This window comes from Athalia rosae, chromosome 5 (assembly GCF_917208135.1).
Source record: "Athalia rosae chromosome 5, iyAthRosa1.1, whole genome shotgun sequence".
In the NCBI taxonomy this organism is placed as follows: Eukaryota; Metazoa; Arthropoda; class Insecta; order Hymenoptera; family Athaliidae; genus Athalia; species Athalia rosae.
The window spans coordinates 17,386,637-17,404,875 of NC_064030.1; the positions used below are offsets into that span (position 1 = coordinate 17,386,637).

General features: G+C 41.0%; 3 protein-coding genes and 1 long non-coding RNA gene across 5 annotated transcripts; 2 read left to right on the forward strand and 2 right to left on the reverse strand.

Annotated features, from left to right (window-relative positions):
• Positions 1 to 422: 422 nt before the first annotated feature.
• Positions 423 to 2,822, reverse strand: LOC105687238. Its single transcript, XM_020853106.2, has 2 exons — positions 2,305 to 2,822; positions 423 to 2,049 (listed from the first exon to the last, which is right to left on the reverse strand). The coding sequence occupies exon 2, from the start codon at positions 1,998 to 2,000 to the stop codon at positions 906 to 908; it is 1,095 nt and encodes a 364-aa protein (XP_020708765.2). The 5' UTR covers positions 2,001 to 2,049; positions 2,305 to 2,822; the 3' UTR covers positions 423 to 905.
• Positions 2,823 to 4,871: 2,049 nt separating this feature from the next.
• On the forward strand, positions 4,872 to 8,475 carry LOC105687304. Its single transcript, XM_012402839.3, has 3 exons — positions 4,872 to 5,856; positions 6,434 to 6,580; positions 6,844 to 8,475. Exons 1-3 carry the CDS (start codon positions 5,634 to 5,636, stop codon positions 7,278 to 7,280), a joined length of 807 nt encoding a protein of 268 aa, XP_012258262.2. The 5' UTR covers positions 4,872 to 5,633; the 3' UTR covers positions 7,281 to 8,475.
• Positions 8,476 to 12,594: 4,119 nt separating this feature from the next.
• On the reverse strand, positions 12,595 to 16,941 carry LOC125501150. 2 transcript variants are annotated; one of them, XR_007278671.1, is made up of 5 exons: positions 16,821 to 16,941; positions 13,277 to 13,439; positions 13,086 to 13,206; positions 12,722 to 12,884; positions 12,595 to 12,652 (listed from the first exon to the last, which is right to left on the reverse strand). It is a non-coding gene; the product is annotated as an uncharacterized LOC125501150 (long non-coding RNA). The 2 variants fall into 2 exon arrangements; XR_007278670.1 differs by having other exon boundaries at positions 16,635 to 16,931.
• A 132-nt stretch (positions 16,942 to 17,073) lies between these two features.
• Positions 17,074 to 18,056, forward strand: LOC105687390. The gene is made up of 2 exons (XM_012403020.2): positions 17,074 to 17,642; positions 17,713 to 18,056. The coding sequence occupies exons 1-2, from the start codon at positions 17,210 to 17,212 to the stop codon at positions 17,937 to 17,939; spliced, it is 660 nt and encodes a 219-aa protein (XP_012258443.2). The 5' UTR covers positions 17,074 to 17,209; the 3' UTR covers positions 17,940 to 18,056.
• The last annotated feature ends 183 nt before the right edge of the window (positions 18,057 to 18,239 follow it).

Here is an 18,239-nt window from a genome sequence, read left to right on the forward strand (position 1 = left end):
GCTGATGATTTTTTCGAAAATTCATTGCAAAATGTGTTTTACCTACTTCTTTTATTTTTCGTCGGCGGTTTTCAACAATTCTAAATTTGAGAAATAGTGCCGGATTATTTAATGGCGAATTGAATCACTAATTCCGCTTAATTGCGTGATTCAAGGTATTTTTTTTCAATGTCACTCTTAAGGTAAAACTTTAACGATTCAAAAATTTTTTCAAATTATCGGCAATAAACAAAATAGGTACCTAACTTGCTCGCGGTTAATAATCAACAATAACATAGTCTTGAGTGTTGAACACCGAGGGCAGCACCGTCTGACGCTACATTATTTTTTTTTTTTTTTTGCTTCCATATTGAAACAACTAATGGATTCTCATTCAAAATTCAAAATAGACTGCCATAAATAAATTCATTCCTTCGCACATGTATTATACATTCCGTGTAATTCAACATTACAATTATAATATAAACTGAACAATTTCTCATTTTAGTCATCTAAAGCTAAAAATATATGATTTATATTTCTCTAGTTTCTCATTAATCTAAAAGAAAAGAATACTTTTGTTAACAGGTGGGGGGGGGGGGGGGGGGTGATTGCGCTATCACTATAATTACAATACACATCGTACAATTGAGAATATCGCCAATAGATCCAATTGAAAAGAAAAGTAGAATATTTCCTTTCCACGAAGAGAAATGCATCGGTATTTATCTTTCGCGCATACGGCGAGAATAACGAATGGATTAATTTTTTGAAATTTTCATTTTTCCACAGGGATTACCGCGGTGCGTTTCCGCTCCTACTCCCATCTCGAAAATCTGCCGAAATTTCCGCCCTAATGCGGAACCGGATAGCGATGCTATTTCGCCGATCGATTTGATTTTTTCATAATTTACTTCATTTCCGTGTCACGCTTCCGAATCCAGCGTCAGTTCCGCTTCGATTTCCTCCGGGGTTCTCAGGTCGATGGCGAATCTTTTTTTTATGTTACCGGCCGTTTCCTCGGCCTTCCCTTGCGCCTTGACGCTCTGGCTGTAAATTTGAAACGCGTTCGCAAGAGCGTAGGTCAGTTGTCGCGCGTGATTCCTCGATTCGCATACGAATCCGTGACATTCGAACGGCGATATCCCCTGATTCTGTCCAGTTTCCCTCACCACAATCATAGAGAATACCCTCGTGTAAACCAGATCCTGAACGCCGTACGATATGGTGTCGATGGAAAATTTCTTGGATATTCCGGCGTCGTGTCGTTTCAAACCGAGCGGTAAAAGTCCGACCCCGTCCTTGCTGACGACCAATTTGACGAAAGGTAATATAGTGCCAGCCGGTAGCGACCTTGCCGCGCTCACCATGTTGTCCACCGGTTTCCTCGTGTGTTTTATACCCCACAGTCCTCTGGCGTCGTGCGACCCGAGGTATTTCACCTGGAAGGTTTGCGGTAGTTCCGACGACTCGCCCAGCCCTCTGTTGTTGTTGTCGAGGGCCATCCTCGACGGTTCCCTGCCCGCTATTTTCCTACCGCTGGATTCGCCGCTGGCGAATCTCTTGCCAACTTCCGGTTTAGCAATTCTTTTGCCGAACGACAAGCGGCCCGGGTCGATATTTCGGCTCTTCTCACCGCTATTGTTCCCCGTACTTTTCACTTTCAAATGATACTCGACGACGTTCGGTATGCTCGGTGGTTCGCCGGCGACTAAGGACGATTGTTCCGCATTACCTTCGACTGCGACGGACGCAACGCCGCTTCCTGTTTCCGGTATTCCTCCGCCGACCCGACCCTCCTCCCCTCTCGAAAACGATCCATTATCTCCTCCACTTTTATTAACCTGCACCTGCACACCGACGTCACGGTCATATCCACCTGTTACCGCACCGCCGGATACCTCCCCCTCGTTTTCCCCCGCGCCCTTCTCCCTTTTTTTCTCCTCGTTCGTAGGGCCGACCAATACGTTCTCCAGGACCTTTCGATCCCTCGCCTCGAAGCCGAAATCCTCCTCGTTCATATTTCGGTTACCTCTTTTCCCTCGTCCGTTTCCTCACCGATTTTCGCACCTGTATGAGAAAATAAAAAATCGCACCGTAATCGGCGAAATACCATCTCCATTTTTTACCTCCAGCCTTTTTCTTTTACGATAGCGTAATTGAATCGTTATTTTTCTCTTTCACGATAAAGAAAGTGACTGTAATCGAAGTGAGGAGAGAAAGAAAAAAAAAAAGTGAAAAAAATCAGCGACTCGAAGAGACACGCACGGTTCTTCGTAATCGTCCGTTGCCGCGATCTTTTCTCTCTATATTTTTGATACGTACCTCGATTTTTTCCTATCGACGTTCGTTTAACGGGGATACCGGACGAGAAATTGTAAGATGAAAAGAAAAATTTTCCGCTCATTCGTTTCGCGACAATGCCGATTAAACGAGATCCGAATCCAACTGAACTCCGTATCACTGCGAGAATTACTAAAGTAGATATCAGTTATCGGCCGATTTGTTGAGCGTAATCAGATAATTTTCAGATTACATCTATACAGTGCGCCAACGCGATTTAACGCGACGATCGAGGGAAGAAAGCGATATTATTTCCAAATTTCAATATTTCACACGTTATTACGTTCGGCGGTCGCGCGACACAATAATTTTCGACGAAGCGGCGGAGACCGCGGCACCGAGTCGCGCGCATTCCCAATTGTAATTATTTATTTTTTATCTCTTTATTTACGACAATGACGCAAAAAATGACAGGGGGGTACCACCCGTGATACAACGTCGGCTATCTGGCCGAACAATAACCGCGCGTCGCGTTCGTCGGTCAACAACAATTGTAGCAAACACCGGAAACGGAAGTTGACGCGAAACGTCATCGCCGGGGCGAAGGTACGCACGATGCTTTTTTTCACCTTTTATTGCTTTTCGTTCTTCAGTAGTTTTCGTCTACACTTCGCTGGCGAGTAAGTTGCGGCTACGCGATTGAATTTTATACCGTGTGTTCAATTTTCTTCTTCACTCGCTTATTTATTTATCTATTTATTTATTTATTTATCAATCTTCGTTGGATTCAAACGCCGTCTAATTTTAGAAACAGCGATGAAATCGATCGAGTAGGACCGATCGGATTCGGCTCGGACCCGTTACAATTATCATCCTCGATCATTCGAACGTCTTTGTGAATTTTTAATTAAAAATGCTTCTCTGATTTTATCGATTCACTTTTCACCCTCCGCTATTCCATTTTTTTATTCGCCGAATCCGTTATTTTCATTCGTTCTTCCCACACGGTATGTAGAATCCAACACTTGCACAGGAATCTGCACTAATTGGCCGATCAAATATTTGCTCGCGCGAAAGTTGTGAATTTTTTAAGGCTAACAAACAAGAGAATCGGCTCGAATCGGTTTTCATTTCAACGAGGATAGGAATCAAAATCGAATCCTAATAATAAAAAACCGGGAGTTGAATCCTTCCGATTCCGAGTCCCCGGATCGCGACGTCGATCGTACAATAAAAAGTAGGTCGAAAGTCGTACGTGATTCATTGTTCGTCGAGACATACGAGGAAGAAGACGAATTACGATGTCGTCTGAATTTCTAATTAGCATCGACGATCATAATTACAATAATCCAAATAATGATAATAACAGTCGTTGCAAATACGTAGTTTGCCGATTGGTATGAGAATAATTAACGTCGGCGAAATAGAAGAGTCGCGGAATTAGCTTATGGATTTTTTAAAACCCTGAAAAAACGTCGCGTCGGTTATAATCGGACATTTCTAACTCCTCGCGAGTATTATTTATTTTCTCAAACAATATCTCGGTTATTTCGAAACCTCGTAACGAGTCTCCTGAATGCTAACTACGATACGTTTTTGGGAGCAAAAAAAATTCTCATTTCTTCTCAACATTTTGGAGAAGATGTAGGTACATTTTTCCATATACTACCGGTCTGATTTAATCTGATTAGAAAATCTGGAACTTTTTATATCCCGTTTTAATCGTCACAACGTGCTCCAAAAATAGTATAATTTTTTCTTAGCTCTCTCACGTTTATTTCTAACAATTTGAAATTTTCATTTAGGAAATTCTTCCGTTTTGGTATACGTGTGTCGCGACGCAACTGAAATAACATAATAAATGCGGAATTAACGAATATAACTGTCGTGCTCGCTGTTTTAATTCAAACCAATGAATTTTACATATTTAGAAAAAAACAAAAATAAACAAATAAATGAAACCAAAACGAAAAAAAAAGGATCCCGCATGCGATTATGAAAATAAAAAGAACTCTGAATAATCTTTAGAAAGCAAACGATATAAATGTGCCTACGTCGGGAGAAATTCATCGTTCTAATCCATTTTTACTTGAAATTTTTTTGGTCAAATGTTGTTTTTTTTTTTTTTTTATATATCACCTCATTCTAAACGAGATATTCGAAGATATCCCAGATAGATTAGCCAAAATCTTCATAGAAATTGGTCAGCATCTGAATATTTGAATTAATTAGATTGACGGACGGACAGATATGTTAAGTCGCGTCTCGATTCGCTCTATCCGTCGCTCGTCAAAATCCTGATCGGCCACGAACCGGTCGCGGGTTCGATCGAAAAAATAAAAATCCTCCGCCGCATTTTTCTCAAAATTTTGAGAAGACATTTTCCTTTTGTTTTCAGTGTAAAACCGGAGGCTCCGTATCGACGCTGGAAATGTTCGACGGGGCGACGGACGGAAAACGATGAGAATGAAAAACCGAAGGGAGATAGAGGGTGCCGATTCATTTCCCACGAACGACAACACGGCAAAAAATAGTCTTCGGTTTTCCAGGGATCTCGTTCGATCGGATCATTCGGTAAATGAAGCCGAACTACTCGTTATTCGCTTTTTTTTATTATAAGACGTTTTCTAATATCCGAAAGATGTTCCGATTGGTAAGGATTTTTTGTACGTTACGAATATCGATCTCTGCCCGATCTCTTCCCTGCAGCGAATCGAGCACGTGCGATCGTTCCGATATCGTTTCGATAGCCGCGTTTAATTAATGAAATTCCGTCAATAAAATTCCTCGTACGATTTTCCAACACTAAAAAGAGTTCGGGCGCGTAACAGAGGGGCGGGAACGTCCGTGTGTATTCCGTACGCTCTTCTGCCTTGCTTATTCAGGGCGCACAAAATGATCCACGATCCACGACACAAAAACGCGATGACCTGCGCGCAAGATCTGCGCAAACGCGATTTTACACCTCCGGGTCTGTTGTAACTTTCAAAATTCGAACGCTCAGTTACGCCGATCGACGGTCTTAAGACGTCGTGTACTCGCAATAGTACGCGATCATCGCTCCACGATGCGTCGGAATATTTCTAAAATTTTCTCACTGCTTTACTGAACCTCGAAGAGACAAGAGTCGATTGCTCTCGGTTGTTTGGTTTATTTTGTTGGATTTTTTTTCGATCGGAATATTTTCAAAAATCTATGACACTTTTTATCGGTACACGTCAACGAAAAACTAACCGGGTGCATAGGAGTCGGGAGAACCACCGCGGTTTTTTGGAAAGAAAAATTTTTTTTTTCATTTCTGAAATCGGTCGATCGGTCGAATCGAACTGATTGAATATAACGGATCGAAGAATAAAATAAAAATAGTTACGATGAACCGATCGTTGAGCGTCGCGATTTTTTTCATCGTAATCGGCGTTTCTCGCGTTTTCGCCGACGATATTTCTGGCAACAAAACGTCTTCGATACCGGAAGAAAAGGACGACGATGCGACCAACGGTCAGAACAACCTTGCATCGAGTAACGTAACGGTCTCGGAGACGGAGATGGAAATGGACAAAATAATAATGACCGCCGTCGATTTACTCGGTCAAGGTGAGCGAAGTCCAGGTGTTTGAATAAGATTACATGTGTCCAGGAAGTATCGAAAACCCGCGATTTTCTTCACACCGTAAATTTCTAAAAACGAAACTATTTGAAATCGGTTTCGACTCGTGATCCTCGAGAAGAATACGTTTTTTTGGGTTTTTCCGATTAATTGCCGGTTTTCAACATTCCGACGTCTTTTATAAATCGGGGGAAAAATCATCGACTCTCCTTTCGCACGCGTCGATATGCAGTCCCGGTTGGAAAATAATCCAGTGAAACCCCGGTATAAATAGATCGATGCTTTCAAAGTAATTGGAAATAAAAAGAGGTAGAAGTCTTCAAGATCAACCAGTTTTCCCTTTCCGTTAAAGCGAGGGGTCGTTGGCATTGGCTGAGAAATGACTCGATTATGTAATTGAGATCTACGGACTCATTTCATGATTAAAGAACAAAGTTTTTTTTTATTGTTTTTTTATTTTCTTTCAAACGAAATAAGAGACCGCGTTTGATCCGCGATATTGGTATATCGTGAAATTCAAGTGTCGCTAATTATTTGCTAACGATAAACTGGTCAAATTTTCAGATGGTGCGGACGAAGAGGTTTTTGAGGGAAGAACCGTGGCCGTAAATCGTTTGCAATTCATGTTACTACCTCTGATGTACAAGATGGGAGTGATGACGACTCTTTTGGTCATACTGGTGATAACGTCGATGAAATCGATGCTTATCGGTGAGTCGAAAGAAAAATAGGATTTTTTTTTCCTCGCTTAGAGATGGATCGCAACAAGTGAAAATATCGTAGCCAACATCTTGGAAAAAATATCGTCGAACTATTCGGATTGCGCTGCACGTTTTCGCCGATCGTTTGGAAAAGAAAACGAAAGTTTTCGTCGGTCGAACGTCCGGGTATATCTGGAAAATTCGACACCCTTTTACACGTCCTTCTCTCCGTGGGTGGTTACACTTTTACCAGCACAATTCGTTTGATTGCAGGTGTGGTGTTGCTGGTGGCGAAGTTGGCGAGTTTCCTAGCTAAATTCCACCACCATCCGCACATGGAGAAGCATCATCACGTCGAACCCCATTGGGCCCCTCCACCCCCGATTTATTGGCCGCAACCGCAACCGCATCCGCATCCTCCACCGCAACCCGTTCACGTTCACATGCACCACGAGGAACACGATGACGATATCCACGATCATTACGATCATCACGATCACCACGATCACCAGGAGCACCACTACGAAGACCACGGTCACGATCATCACCACGACGGCTACGACCGTAGGGATCACAAGATCAGAAATCGAATCTCTTCGAGTTTGTCCTCTCCTAACAATAAGTGGAAGGACGAGGAGGCGTACAATCCGATCGCAGTTATGTTGGAGAATGGCCAGTTTGTTATAAACAAGGGATATCCTACGTCGTAATGTTATTCATTTAAAAAAAAAACATCAGTATCGTGCAGGGATAGTTTTTCCGTTACTACCATCATCGTTACTCGCTTGATGCTTTTTCGATTGAGAAAAAAAAAACGCATTCAGGCGAGGAATATATATTCAATTAGTTTGAACGGTTGCAGGCACACGTGATACGAAACACCAGAGATTGAATCGTCTGAGCATTTTTTATGGTGTTTGAAAACGGACATTTTTAATGTAATATTAGAATTTTCTCGTTATCGTGTGTCCCGCAACGGTTTGACAGTGTGATAAAAAGTGGGGTAATGTTTTTTGTTATCTGTTTTGTCTGCTGGTTTCTTTTCTTATCGATGGTGTAGCAAAATTGATCGAGCTCTTCGAGTCTGTCCAATTAAGAAACATGATTCGTAGTTTCATTGAATAACGTTTTTCAGTTGCATAAAATTTTGAGAAACAACATATTTTAAATGCAATCAAGTTTTAGTGAAATTTACAAAAACTATTGATTAATCTATCAATTGGTTTATTTATTTATTCATTCGCTTATTTATTTATTTATTTATTTATTTATCTATTTAACTTATACGTACCAAGAAGGATCTGTAGAATCTTTGATTCACATTGTTATTATTTTCTAATCAAAATTTTGAGAAACTTGAATGCTTTCGATACTGGATATGGAAGTGATTTCGTTACTTTCGAAGTATTTAGATATATTAAGTGTTGTTGTTACATGATTTTAATCGGAATGGTGGTCAGTGAAGGAAAAATGTCCGATATTAATAGTAATATAGGAATTTTGTACATATCTGTACATAATTGAAACATTATCCGAACGCACGAAAAATATTGCTACCATGCCAAAACGATAGTTGCAATAATTGTACTCTTATGTTTGTCATTCATCACGATGATTATATTTGTTTGTCATGTGTATGTTATAATTTTCTTTTTACTAATCGAATCGCGAATTGAGTATTTGTATTTTCTATTGTCCAAGATTCGTAAAGAATATGTGAATTCTCTAAGTTCAATTTTGATGAAGATTTGTAATACTAATGTATAATGAGCTTTCTTCATCTAATCCAGCAAAGAAATTGTAATGTTTTTATAGCTTCCAGTCGCTGTTCAATTTTGTAATCCAATACTTCTTTGCAGAACTCAAAATACAAAGCTCCAAGCGCCGAATAATGTACGGGTGAAGGAACAGACCCTTAGATTTATTTCGTGACTTTCCAATTTTCTAAAAATTCATTTTTGAATCCGCCATATTCCTAGCCCCTAAAGGTGCGTGATGTCATGCGCATGCGCGCTAGTCTGAGAAAATACAAGTAGCGCTACTTCTTGAAATTTGTGTCGCGGAATTTGCGTGAACTAAAATCCCAGGTTTCTTGCCCCTTGACGTCAGATCACCCGCATTGCAGCGAAGTGGTTGGTGTAATGCGGGTGCATATATCATCAGGCGCTTTCGAGGGGCATGGAAGGTAGGGTGATTGAATAATTCATTGAGAAATTGGAAAAATAGGAGAGAATTGCTGACAGTTCGTAGGAGGTGAGATCAATTAATATACTTCCTAGTTCTGGCAGTCCAGTGGATTGATATTATTACAATTGCTGAGAACTCACTAATTAAAAACTCGTGACACACCTTTGACGTTGCATCGGAGCATAGCCTGTGAATCGAAGTTGAACACAACCCTGACGTTTACGAATACTAGTGATGACATGTAATTGTAATTATTCCTTTATTCAGGTAATTGCATTCTTGGTCTCCCAATGGAAAACAGTCAGAGGATCAGAGGCTACAGTCTCCAGACATTTGCAATTTTGGGGGCTGGACAATGGAACTAAGCAACAGTGAAGCTACGTGTCAGTTTTATTTGAATATGGATACAGCGTCTCAATCGAAAATGCAGGTTTGTTGGCTTCTGGCTCCTCCAGCATGTCGAAATCTATAAACATTGGAATATTCATACTTGTTTCAGAAACAAATGCTGTTCTTTGACAGAACTATGGCCATTGCACGCTATGGCCATTTTGTCGCATTTCCGAGCGAAAAAATGGAGATCTCTCGACGAGTATCAGGGATCGCTCGGTTCAGTCGACACGCTCGTGTTTCTGAGGCCGTAATATAGGTATCGTCATGTATTTTGAGGCTGAGAATCCACAGCTGCTACTTAATTTGATTCATCCAACGACCTGTCGATTAATAAGCTGATTCTTTGTTGCAGAACGTAGAATTATCAAGATATTTCGATGGTTCCGAGTCGTGTCTTGATTGAGTCGACGGATTTGAGCCGCTGCTAACGAACTACATGAAAATAAGATTGCTGCAGACATTTGGAAAGCGAATACTACAGCTTCTTCGGGTTGAAAAAGCACGATTCATATTTTTCGCTTTGGTTTCTCACACATTTCAAGCCTAGAAACCAGACTGTGCGCGCCAAAATGTTTTGCTTATCGAATTGATCGAGTGATAGCAAATTTTCTACTGTAATGAGCAGAGAAACTGAATTATCTCTGTAGCTTTGAGTCATAGCTCACTCAATTCGACGAATTTATGTTCTTAGGTTCGGAATATATTAAAATAAGGTATTTTAAAACATTTTAAACATATCCTGTATAAAGCTAGCAAGATTGCAGAATCACTGAGACTTTGGTCTTTGCTTCTATCGATTTTCGAGTCGATAATGAACTTTAGTACCCAAAGTTCCGGCTTTTCTTCATATTTAGGGCTCAGAAACGATGGAAATACTAATCTTTCATTTGAATCGATGGACTTATTGAATTGTTGTAATTAACGCTGTACTTTACTGCTTTGAAACGCCAAGAAACTGTATTATCTTTGCGGCTCTTTGTTATTGTTCAATTTTGTAATCAGATTCTTGTTTTCAAGGTCAAAATACAAAGAATCGCTGCCTGAACATTATTTCTGTCCATTTCTCTATTTTTCCTGAACCTTTTTCTATTTTTAATTGATCGTTGATGATAGAGACGGCCTTCTCTATGCCTAGCGAGATCCTGAAGCTGTGCAGGAAGAGTACTAGGACCTTGGACCTGTTTCCAGATTGTTCCTGAATTTTTCCTGTTTTTCCTGATTTTTTTTCGATTTTTCGACAATTTTTCAATTGATTTCTCAATGATTGCGTCTTCCGGCCTTCCTGGAGGTTCCCTGTCATCCAGAACCGAAGGTACGTGATCCTACATTAATTCCCGATTTTTTTCTGATTTTTTGCGATTTTTTCCTATTTTTTTCCGATATTTTAAATTATGTTTGAATTTTTCCACCATTTTGACGTCACGTGATGACGTCACGAGGTCTGGTCACGTGACCGCACTCGCCGCGACAACTAGCGCCATGTGGCGGATTTTTCGTGAACTACCAGAACTTCTAGCCTCGTGACAGGCCCACTCGTTTTGCGACCACGTGGTCAAGTCGCAGGTGGCGCCATCTTTTTTTAGTTGCGGATTTTTGGTGAACTAAAAACTCGCCGCGACAACTAGCGCCATGTGGCGGATTTTTCGTGAACTACTAAAGCGTCTAGCCTCGTGACGGGCCCCACTCGTCTCTCGACCACGTGGTCTGGTTGCAGGTGGCGCCATCTTTTTTTAGTTCACCGAAATTCCGAAAGATGGCGCCACTTGCGACTCGTTTCTTGACCACGTGGTCTGGTGGTTGCAGGTGGCGCCATCTTTTTTTAGTTAACCAAAATTCCGAAAGATGGCGCCACTTGCGACTCGTTTCTCGACCACGTGGTCTGGTGGTTGCAGGTGGCGCCATCTTTTTTTAGTTCAGCAAAATTCCGAAAGATGGCGCCACCGGCAACTCGTTTTATTAGTTCCAGAAAAATCCGCCACATGGCGCTAGTTGTCGCGGCGAGTTTTTAGTTCACCAAAAATCCGTAACTAAAAAAAGATGGCGCCACCTGCGACTTGACCACGTGGTCGCAAAACGAGTGGGCCTGTCACGAGGCTAGAAGTTCTAGTAGTTCACGAAAAATCCGCCACATGGCGCTAGTTGTCGCGACGAGTGCGGTCACGTGACCAGACCTCGTGACGTCATCACGTGACGTCAAAATGGCGGAAAAATTCAAACAATTTAAAATATCGGAAAAAAATAGGAAAAAATCGCAAAAAATCAGAAAAAAATCAGGAATTAATGTAGGATCACGTACCTTCGGTTCTGGATGACAGGGAACCTCCAGGAAGGCCGGAAGACGCAATTATTGAGAAATCAATTGAAAAATTGTCGAAAAATCGAAAAAAAATCAGGAAAAACAGGAAAAATTCAGGAACAATCTGGAAACAGGTCCAAGGTCCTAGTACTCTTCCTGCACAGCTTCAGGATCTCGCTAGGCATAGAGAAGGCCGTCTCTATCATCAACGATCAATTAAAAATAGAAAAAGGTTCAGGAAAGATAGAGAAATGGTCAGAAATAATGTTCAGGCAGCGATTCTTTGTATTTTGACCTTGAAAACAAGAATCTGATTACAAAATTGAACAATTACAAAGAGCTGCAAAGATAATACAGTTTCTTGGCGTTTCAAAGCAGTAAAGTACAGCGATAATTACAACAATGCAATAAGTCAATCGATTCAAATGAAAGATTAGTATTTCCATCGTTTCTGAGCCCTAAATATGTAGAAAAGCCGGAACTTTGGGTACTAAAGTTCATTATCGACTCGAAAATCGATAGAAGCAAAGACCAAAGTCTCAGTGATTCTGCAATCTTGCTAGCTTTATACAGGATATGTTTAAAATGTTTTAAAATACCTTATTTTAATATATTCCGAACCTAAGAACATAAATTCGTCGAATTAAGTGAGCTATGACTCAAAGCTACAGAGATAATACAGTTTCTCTGCTCATTACAGTAGAAAATTTGCTATCACTCGATCAATTCGATAAGCAAAACATTTTGGCGCGCACAGTCTGGTTTCTAGGCTTGAAATGTGTGAGAAACCAAAGCGAAAAATATGAATCGTGCTTTTTCAACCCGAAGAAGCTGTAGTATTCGCTTTCCAAATGTCTGCAGCAATCTTATTTTCATGTAGTTCGTTAGCAGCGGCTCAAATCCGTCGACTCAATCAAGACACGACTCGGAACCATCGAAATATCTTGATAATTCTACGTTCTGCAACAAAGAATCAGCTTATTAATCGACAGGTCGTTGGATGAATCAAATTAAGTAGCAGCTGTGGATTCTCAGCCTCAAAATACATGACGATACCTATATTACGGCCTCAGAAACACGAGCGTGTCGACTGAACCGAGCGATCCCTGATACTCGTCGAGAGATCTCCATTTTTTCGCTCGGAAATGCGACAAAATGGCCATAGCGTGCAATGGCCATAGTTCTGTCAAAGAACAGCATTTGTTTCTGAAACAAGTATGAATATTCCAATGTTTATAGATTTCCACATGCTGGAGGAGCCAGAAGCCAACAAACCTGCATTTTCGATTGAGACGCTGTATCCATATTCAAATAAAACTGACACGTAGCTTCACTGTTGCTTAGTTCCATTGTCCAGCCCCCAAAATTGCAAATGTCTGGAGACTGTAGCCTCTGATCCTCTGACTGTTTTCCATTGGGAGACCAAGAATGCAATTACCTGAATAAAGGAATAATTACAATTACATGTCATCACTAGTATTCGTAAACGTCAGGGTTGTGTTCAACTTCGATTCACAGGCTATGCTCCGATGCAACGTCAAAGGTGTGTCACGAGTTTTTAATTAGTGAGTTCTCAGCAATTGTAATAATATCAATCCACTGGACTGCCAGAACTAGGAAGTATATTAATTGATCTCACCTCCTACGAACTGTCAGCAATTCTCTCCTATTTTTCCAATTTCCTCATGAACTATTTAATCACCTTAGCTGCCAACAAACAGTGTCATCAATCACCTGGGAAATTCGGTAAACCGATTCTTCTGAAACAAATACGAAACATTCTACTGGTTATGAATTTCCAGATGCTGGAGGAGCCAGAAACCAACAAACCTGCATTTGCCATTGAGACGCTGTATCCATATTGAAATAAAACTGACACATAGCTTCACTGTTGCTTGGGTTCATTGTCCAGCCCCAACAATCGCAAATGTCTGGAAACTGTAGCCTCTGATCCTCTGAGTGTTTTCCATTTCGAGACCAAGAATGCAATTACCTGAATAAAGGAATGATTGTAATTACATGTGATCATTAGTATTCGTAAACGTCAGAGTTGTGTTCAACTTCGATTCACAGGCTATGCTCCGATGAAACGTCAAAGGTGTGTCACGAGTTTTTAATTAGTGAGTTTTTAGCAATTGTGTTAATAGCAATACGTTCTTTCACTGGACTTATAAAACTAGAAGGTATTTTAATTGATCCAACCCATTGCGAGCTGTCATCAATTCTCTCCTATTCTTCCAATTTCCTCATGAACTATTTAATCACCTTAGCTGCCAACAAACAGTGTCATCAATCACCTGGGAAATTCGGTATACCGATTCTTCTGAAACAAATACGAAACATTCTACTGGTTATGAATTTCCAGATGCTGGAGGAGCCAGAAACCAACAAACCTGCATTTGCCATTGAGACGCTGTATCCATATTCAAATAAAACTGACACGTAGCTTCACTGTTGCTTGGTTCTATTGTCCAGCCTCCAAAATTGCGAATGTCTGGAGACTGTAGCCTCTGATCCTCTGAATATTTTGCATTTCAAGACCAAGAATGCAATTACCTGGATAAAGGAGTAATTATAATGACATGTCATCATTAGTATTCGTCAACGTCAGGGTTGTGTTCGACTTCGATTCACAGGCTATGCTCCGATGCAACGTCAAAGGTGTGTCACGAGTTTTTGATCAGTGAGTTCTTGGATCAGTAAGTTTTGACGCCATGTAGCTAGAGTAGCACGACCTTAGACTCGTTTCCAGATGTTGACCGGATATTTTCTATCTTTGCCTTCCTTTCCTGATTTCTTTTCGATTTTCAGTCAATTTTTCAATTGATCCGCCAATTACCCTATCTCCTGGCCTTCCTGGAGGTGTCCTGTGATCCAGAGACGATGGGACGTCATCCTACATTAATTCCCGATTTTTTTCTGATTTTTTGCGATTTTTTCTCATTTTTTCCGATATTTCAAATTATGTTTGAATTCGTCCGCCATTCTGACGTCACGAGGTCTGGTCACGTGACCGCACTCGCCGCGACAACTAGCGCCATGTGGCGGATTTTTTGTGAACTACTGAAGCGTCTAGCCTCGTGACGGGCCCCACTTGGTTCTTGACCACGTGGTCAAGTTGCGGCGAGCGCCATCTTTCGGAATTGTGGCGAACTAAAAAAAGATGGCGCCACCTGCGACCAGACCACGTGGTCGAGAAACGAGTCGCAAGTGGCGCCATCTTTCCGAATTTTTGTGAACTAAAAAAAGATGGCGCCACCTGCAACCACCAGACCACGTGGTCGAGAAACGAGTCGCAAGTGGCGCCATCTTTCCGAATTTTGGTGAACTAAAAAAAGATGGCGCCACCTGCAACCAGACCACGTGGTCGAGAAACGAGTGGGGCCCGTCACGAGGCTAGACGCTTCAGTAGTTCACAAAAAATCCGCCACATGGCGCTAGTTGTCGCGGCGAGTTTTTAGTTCACCAAAAATCCGCAACTAAAAAAAGATGGCGCCACCTGCGACTTGACCACGTGGTCGCAAAACGAGTGGGCCTGTCACGAGGCTAGAAGTTCTAGTAGTTCACGAAAAATCCGCCACATGGCGCTAGTTGTCGCGGCGAGTGCGGTCACGTGACCAGACCTCGTGACGTCATCACGTGACGTCAAAATGGCGGAAAAATTCAAACATAATTTAAAATATCGGAAAAAAATAGGAAAAAATCGCAAAAAATCAGAAAAAAATCGGGAATTAATGTAGGGTCACGTACCTTCGGTTCTGGATGACAGGGAACCTCCAGGAAGGCCGGAAGACGCAATCATTGAGAAATCAATTGAAAAATTGTCGAAAAATCGAAAAAAAATCAGGAAAAACAGGAAAAATTCAGGAACAATCTGGAAACAGGTCCAAGGTCCTAGTACTCTTCCTGCACATCTTCAGGATCTCGCTAGGCATAGAGAAGGCCGTCTCTATCATCAACGATCAATTAAAAATAGAAAAAGGTTCAGGAAAAATAGAGAAATGGACAGAAATAATGTTCAGGCAGCGATTCTTTGTATTTTGACCTTGAAAACAAGAATCTGATTACAAAATTGAACAATAACAAAGAGCTGCAAAGATAATACAGTTTCTTGGCGTTTCAAAGCAGTAAAGTACAGCGATAATTACAACAATGCAATAAGTCAATCGATTCAAATGAAAGATTAGTATTTCCATCGTTTCTGAGCCCTAAATATGTAGAAAAGCCGGAACTTTGGGTACTAAAGTTCATTATCGACTTGAAAATCGATAGAAGCAAAGACCAGGGTCTCAGCGATTCTGCAATCTTGCTAGCTTTATACAGGATATGTTTCAAATGTTTTAAAATACCTTATTTTAATATATTCCGAACCTAAGAACATAAATTCGTCGAATTAAGTGAGCTATGATTCAAAGCTACAGAGATAATTCAGTTTCTCTGCTCATTACAGTAGAAAATTTGCTATCACTCGATCAATTCGATAAGCAAAACATTTTGGCGCGCACAGTCTAGTTTCTAGGCTTGGAATGTGTAAGAAACCAAAGCGAAAAATATAAATCGGGCTTTTTCAACCCGAAGAAGCTGTAGTCTTCGCTTTCCAAATGTCTGCAGCAATCTTATTTTCATGTAGTTCGTTAGCAGCGACTCAAATCCGTCGACTCAATCAAGACACGACTCGGAACCATCGGAATATCTTGATAATTCTACGTTCTGCAACAAAGAATCAGCTTATTAATCGACAGGTCGTTGGATGAATCAAATTAAGTAGCAGCTGTGGATTCTCAGCCTCAAAATACATGACGATACCTATATTACGGCCTCAGAAACACGAGCGTGTCGACTGAACCGAGCGATCCCTGATACTCGTCGAGAGATCTCCATTTTTTCGCTCGGAAATGCGACAAAATGGCCATAGCGTGCAATGGCCATAGTTCTGTCAAAGAACAGCATTTGTTTCTGAAACAAGTATGAATATTCCAATGTTTATAGATTTCCACATGCTGGAGGAGCCAGAAGCCAACAAACCTGCATTTTCCATTGAGACGCTGTATCCATATTCAAATAAAACTGACACGTAGCTTCACTGTTGCTTGGGTTCATTGTCCAGCCCCAACAATCGCAAATGTCTGGAAACTGTAGCCTCTGATCCTCTGAGTGTTTTCCATTGGGAGACCAAGAATGCAATTACCTGAATAAAGGAATAATTACAATTACATGTCAACTTCACTCGTTGTGTTCAACTTCGATTCACAGGCTATGCTCCGATGCAACGTCAAAGGTGTGTCACAAGTTTTTAATTAGTGAGTTCTCAGCGATTGTAATAATATCAATCCACTGGACTGCCAGAACTAGGAAGTATATTAATTGATCTCACCTTCTACGAACTGTCAGCAATTCTCTCCTATTTTTCCAATTTCTCAATGAATTATTCAATCACCCTACCTTCCATGCCCCTCGAAAGCGCCTGATGATATATGCACCCGCATTACACCGACCACTTCGCTGCAATGCGGGTGATCTGACGTCAAGGGGCAAGAAACCTGGAATTTTAGTTCGCGCCGATTCCGCAACACAAATTTCGAGAATTGGCGCTACCTGTATCTTCCTCGACAAGGTCTACAGCGCATGCTCGTATCCTCGTCCAAAACGAAATGGTGACGAGCACGTGCGTGTGTCACGAAAAAAAATATTTATCCCACTGTAACGAGCCAAGATCAGGTATCTGCGATTATCAGTTTCTATTTCTAGTAACTGGGAAAGAAAATGAGTTCTCAGAAAGGAAATCAAGCACGTTCCAGGCCACAGAAGTACCAGAACAGACATGCTTTCAAAAATAATTTGCACGACACGAGCCATAAAACCAAATTCATAAATAGCATATACGTCTCAAATGTCTGCGAACGTTGCAAGCAGATTATTGAATGGAAGATCAAATACAAGAAGTATAAACCATTGAAGGCCCCAACTAAATGCGTCAAATGTGACCAGAAAACTGTCAAGCATGCTTACCATACCATTTGTACTCCCTGTGCACAGGAGAAGCATGTGTGTTCAAAGTGTGGAGCGGAGGCCAAACTCGTTGATCCCAGGCCAACGCTTCAGGAACAAGTCAAACTTGATGCAGAATTACAAGCGATGCTGAAAGCTTTACCTGAACGGAAAAAGAGAACTTTCATCCGATACATGAATAGAAATGGTAGGGAGAGCATTATTGACTACACAACTTCTGGTAATGAGATTTCATCTATTTTTTGGTGTTTCAATAGGTAAACCAGATGAAGTGAAATGTGATTCGGGAGATTCAGAAAATGACAACGGAGACAAAACGGAAGCAGCTCAAGGGGATTGCGAAGAAGTCTCAAGAACTCATCGGACACGCGAAGATTTATTTGAGAAATTGAAATCCTTGAAACTCTCGATAAACGATAAAGATACGAACGATTTTGACAGTGATTTTGACTATGGGGACCTCGACTCCGAGCAAGAAGATTGAACTGGCTTTTTTTCTCGAAATATTTTAATAAACGAAAATACGGATGTGGTATAATGTACAAAAAATATCACTATGTATAAACCTTATTGATTACAGTAAACTTATCATAACTGTCGACCTCGTTACAACTAGTTTCTTACAATTATTTCGCAATGTAGTGTAAATGGCAGTAAAAATATTGGCAAGAAATAATTGCCCGTTATAGTTTCGACTGTTACTGAAATACAAAATCTCGTATTACCAAGTTAAGAGTCATCGACGTAGAACACGTAACAGTCCATTGCCTAGAGAAATGAAAAA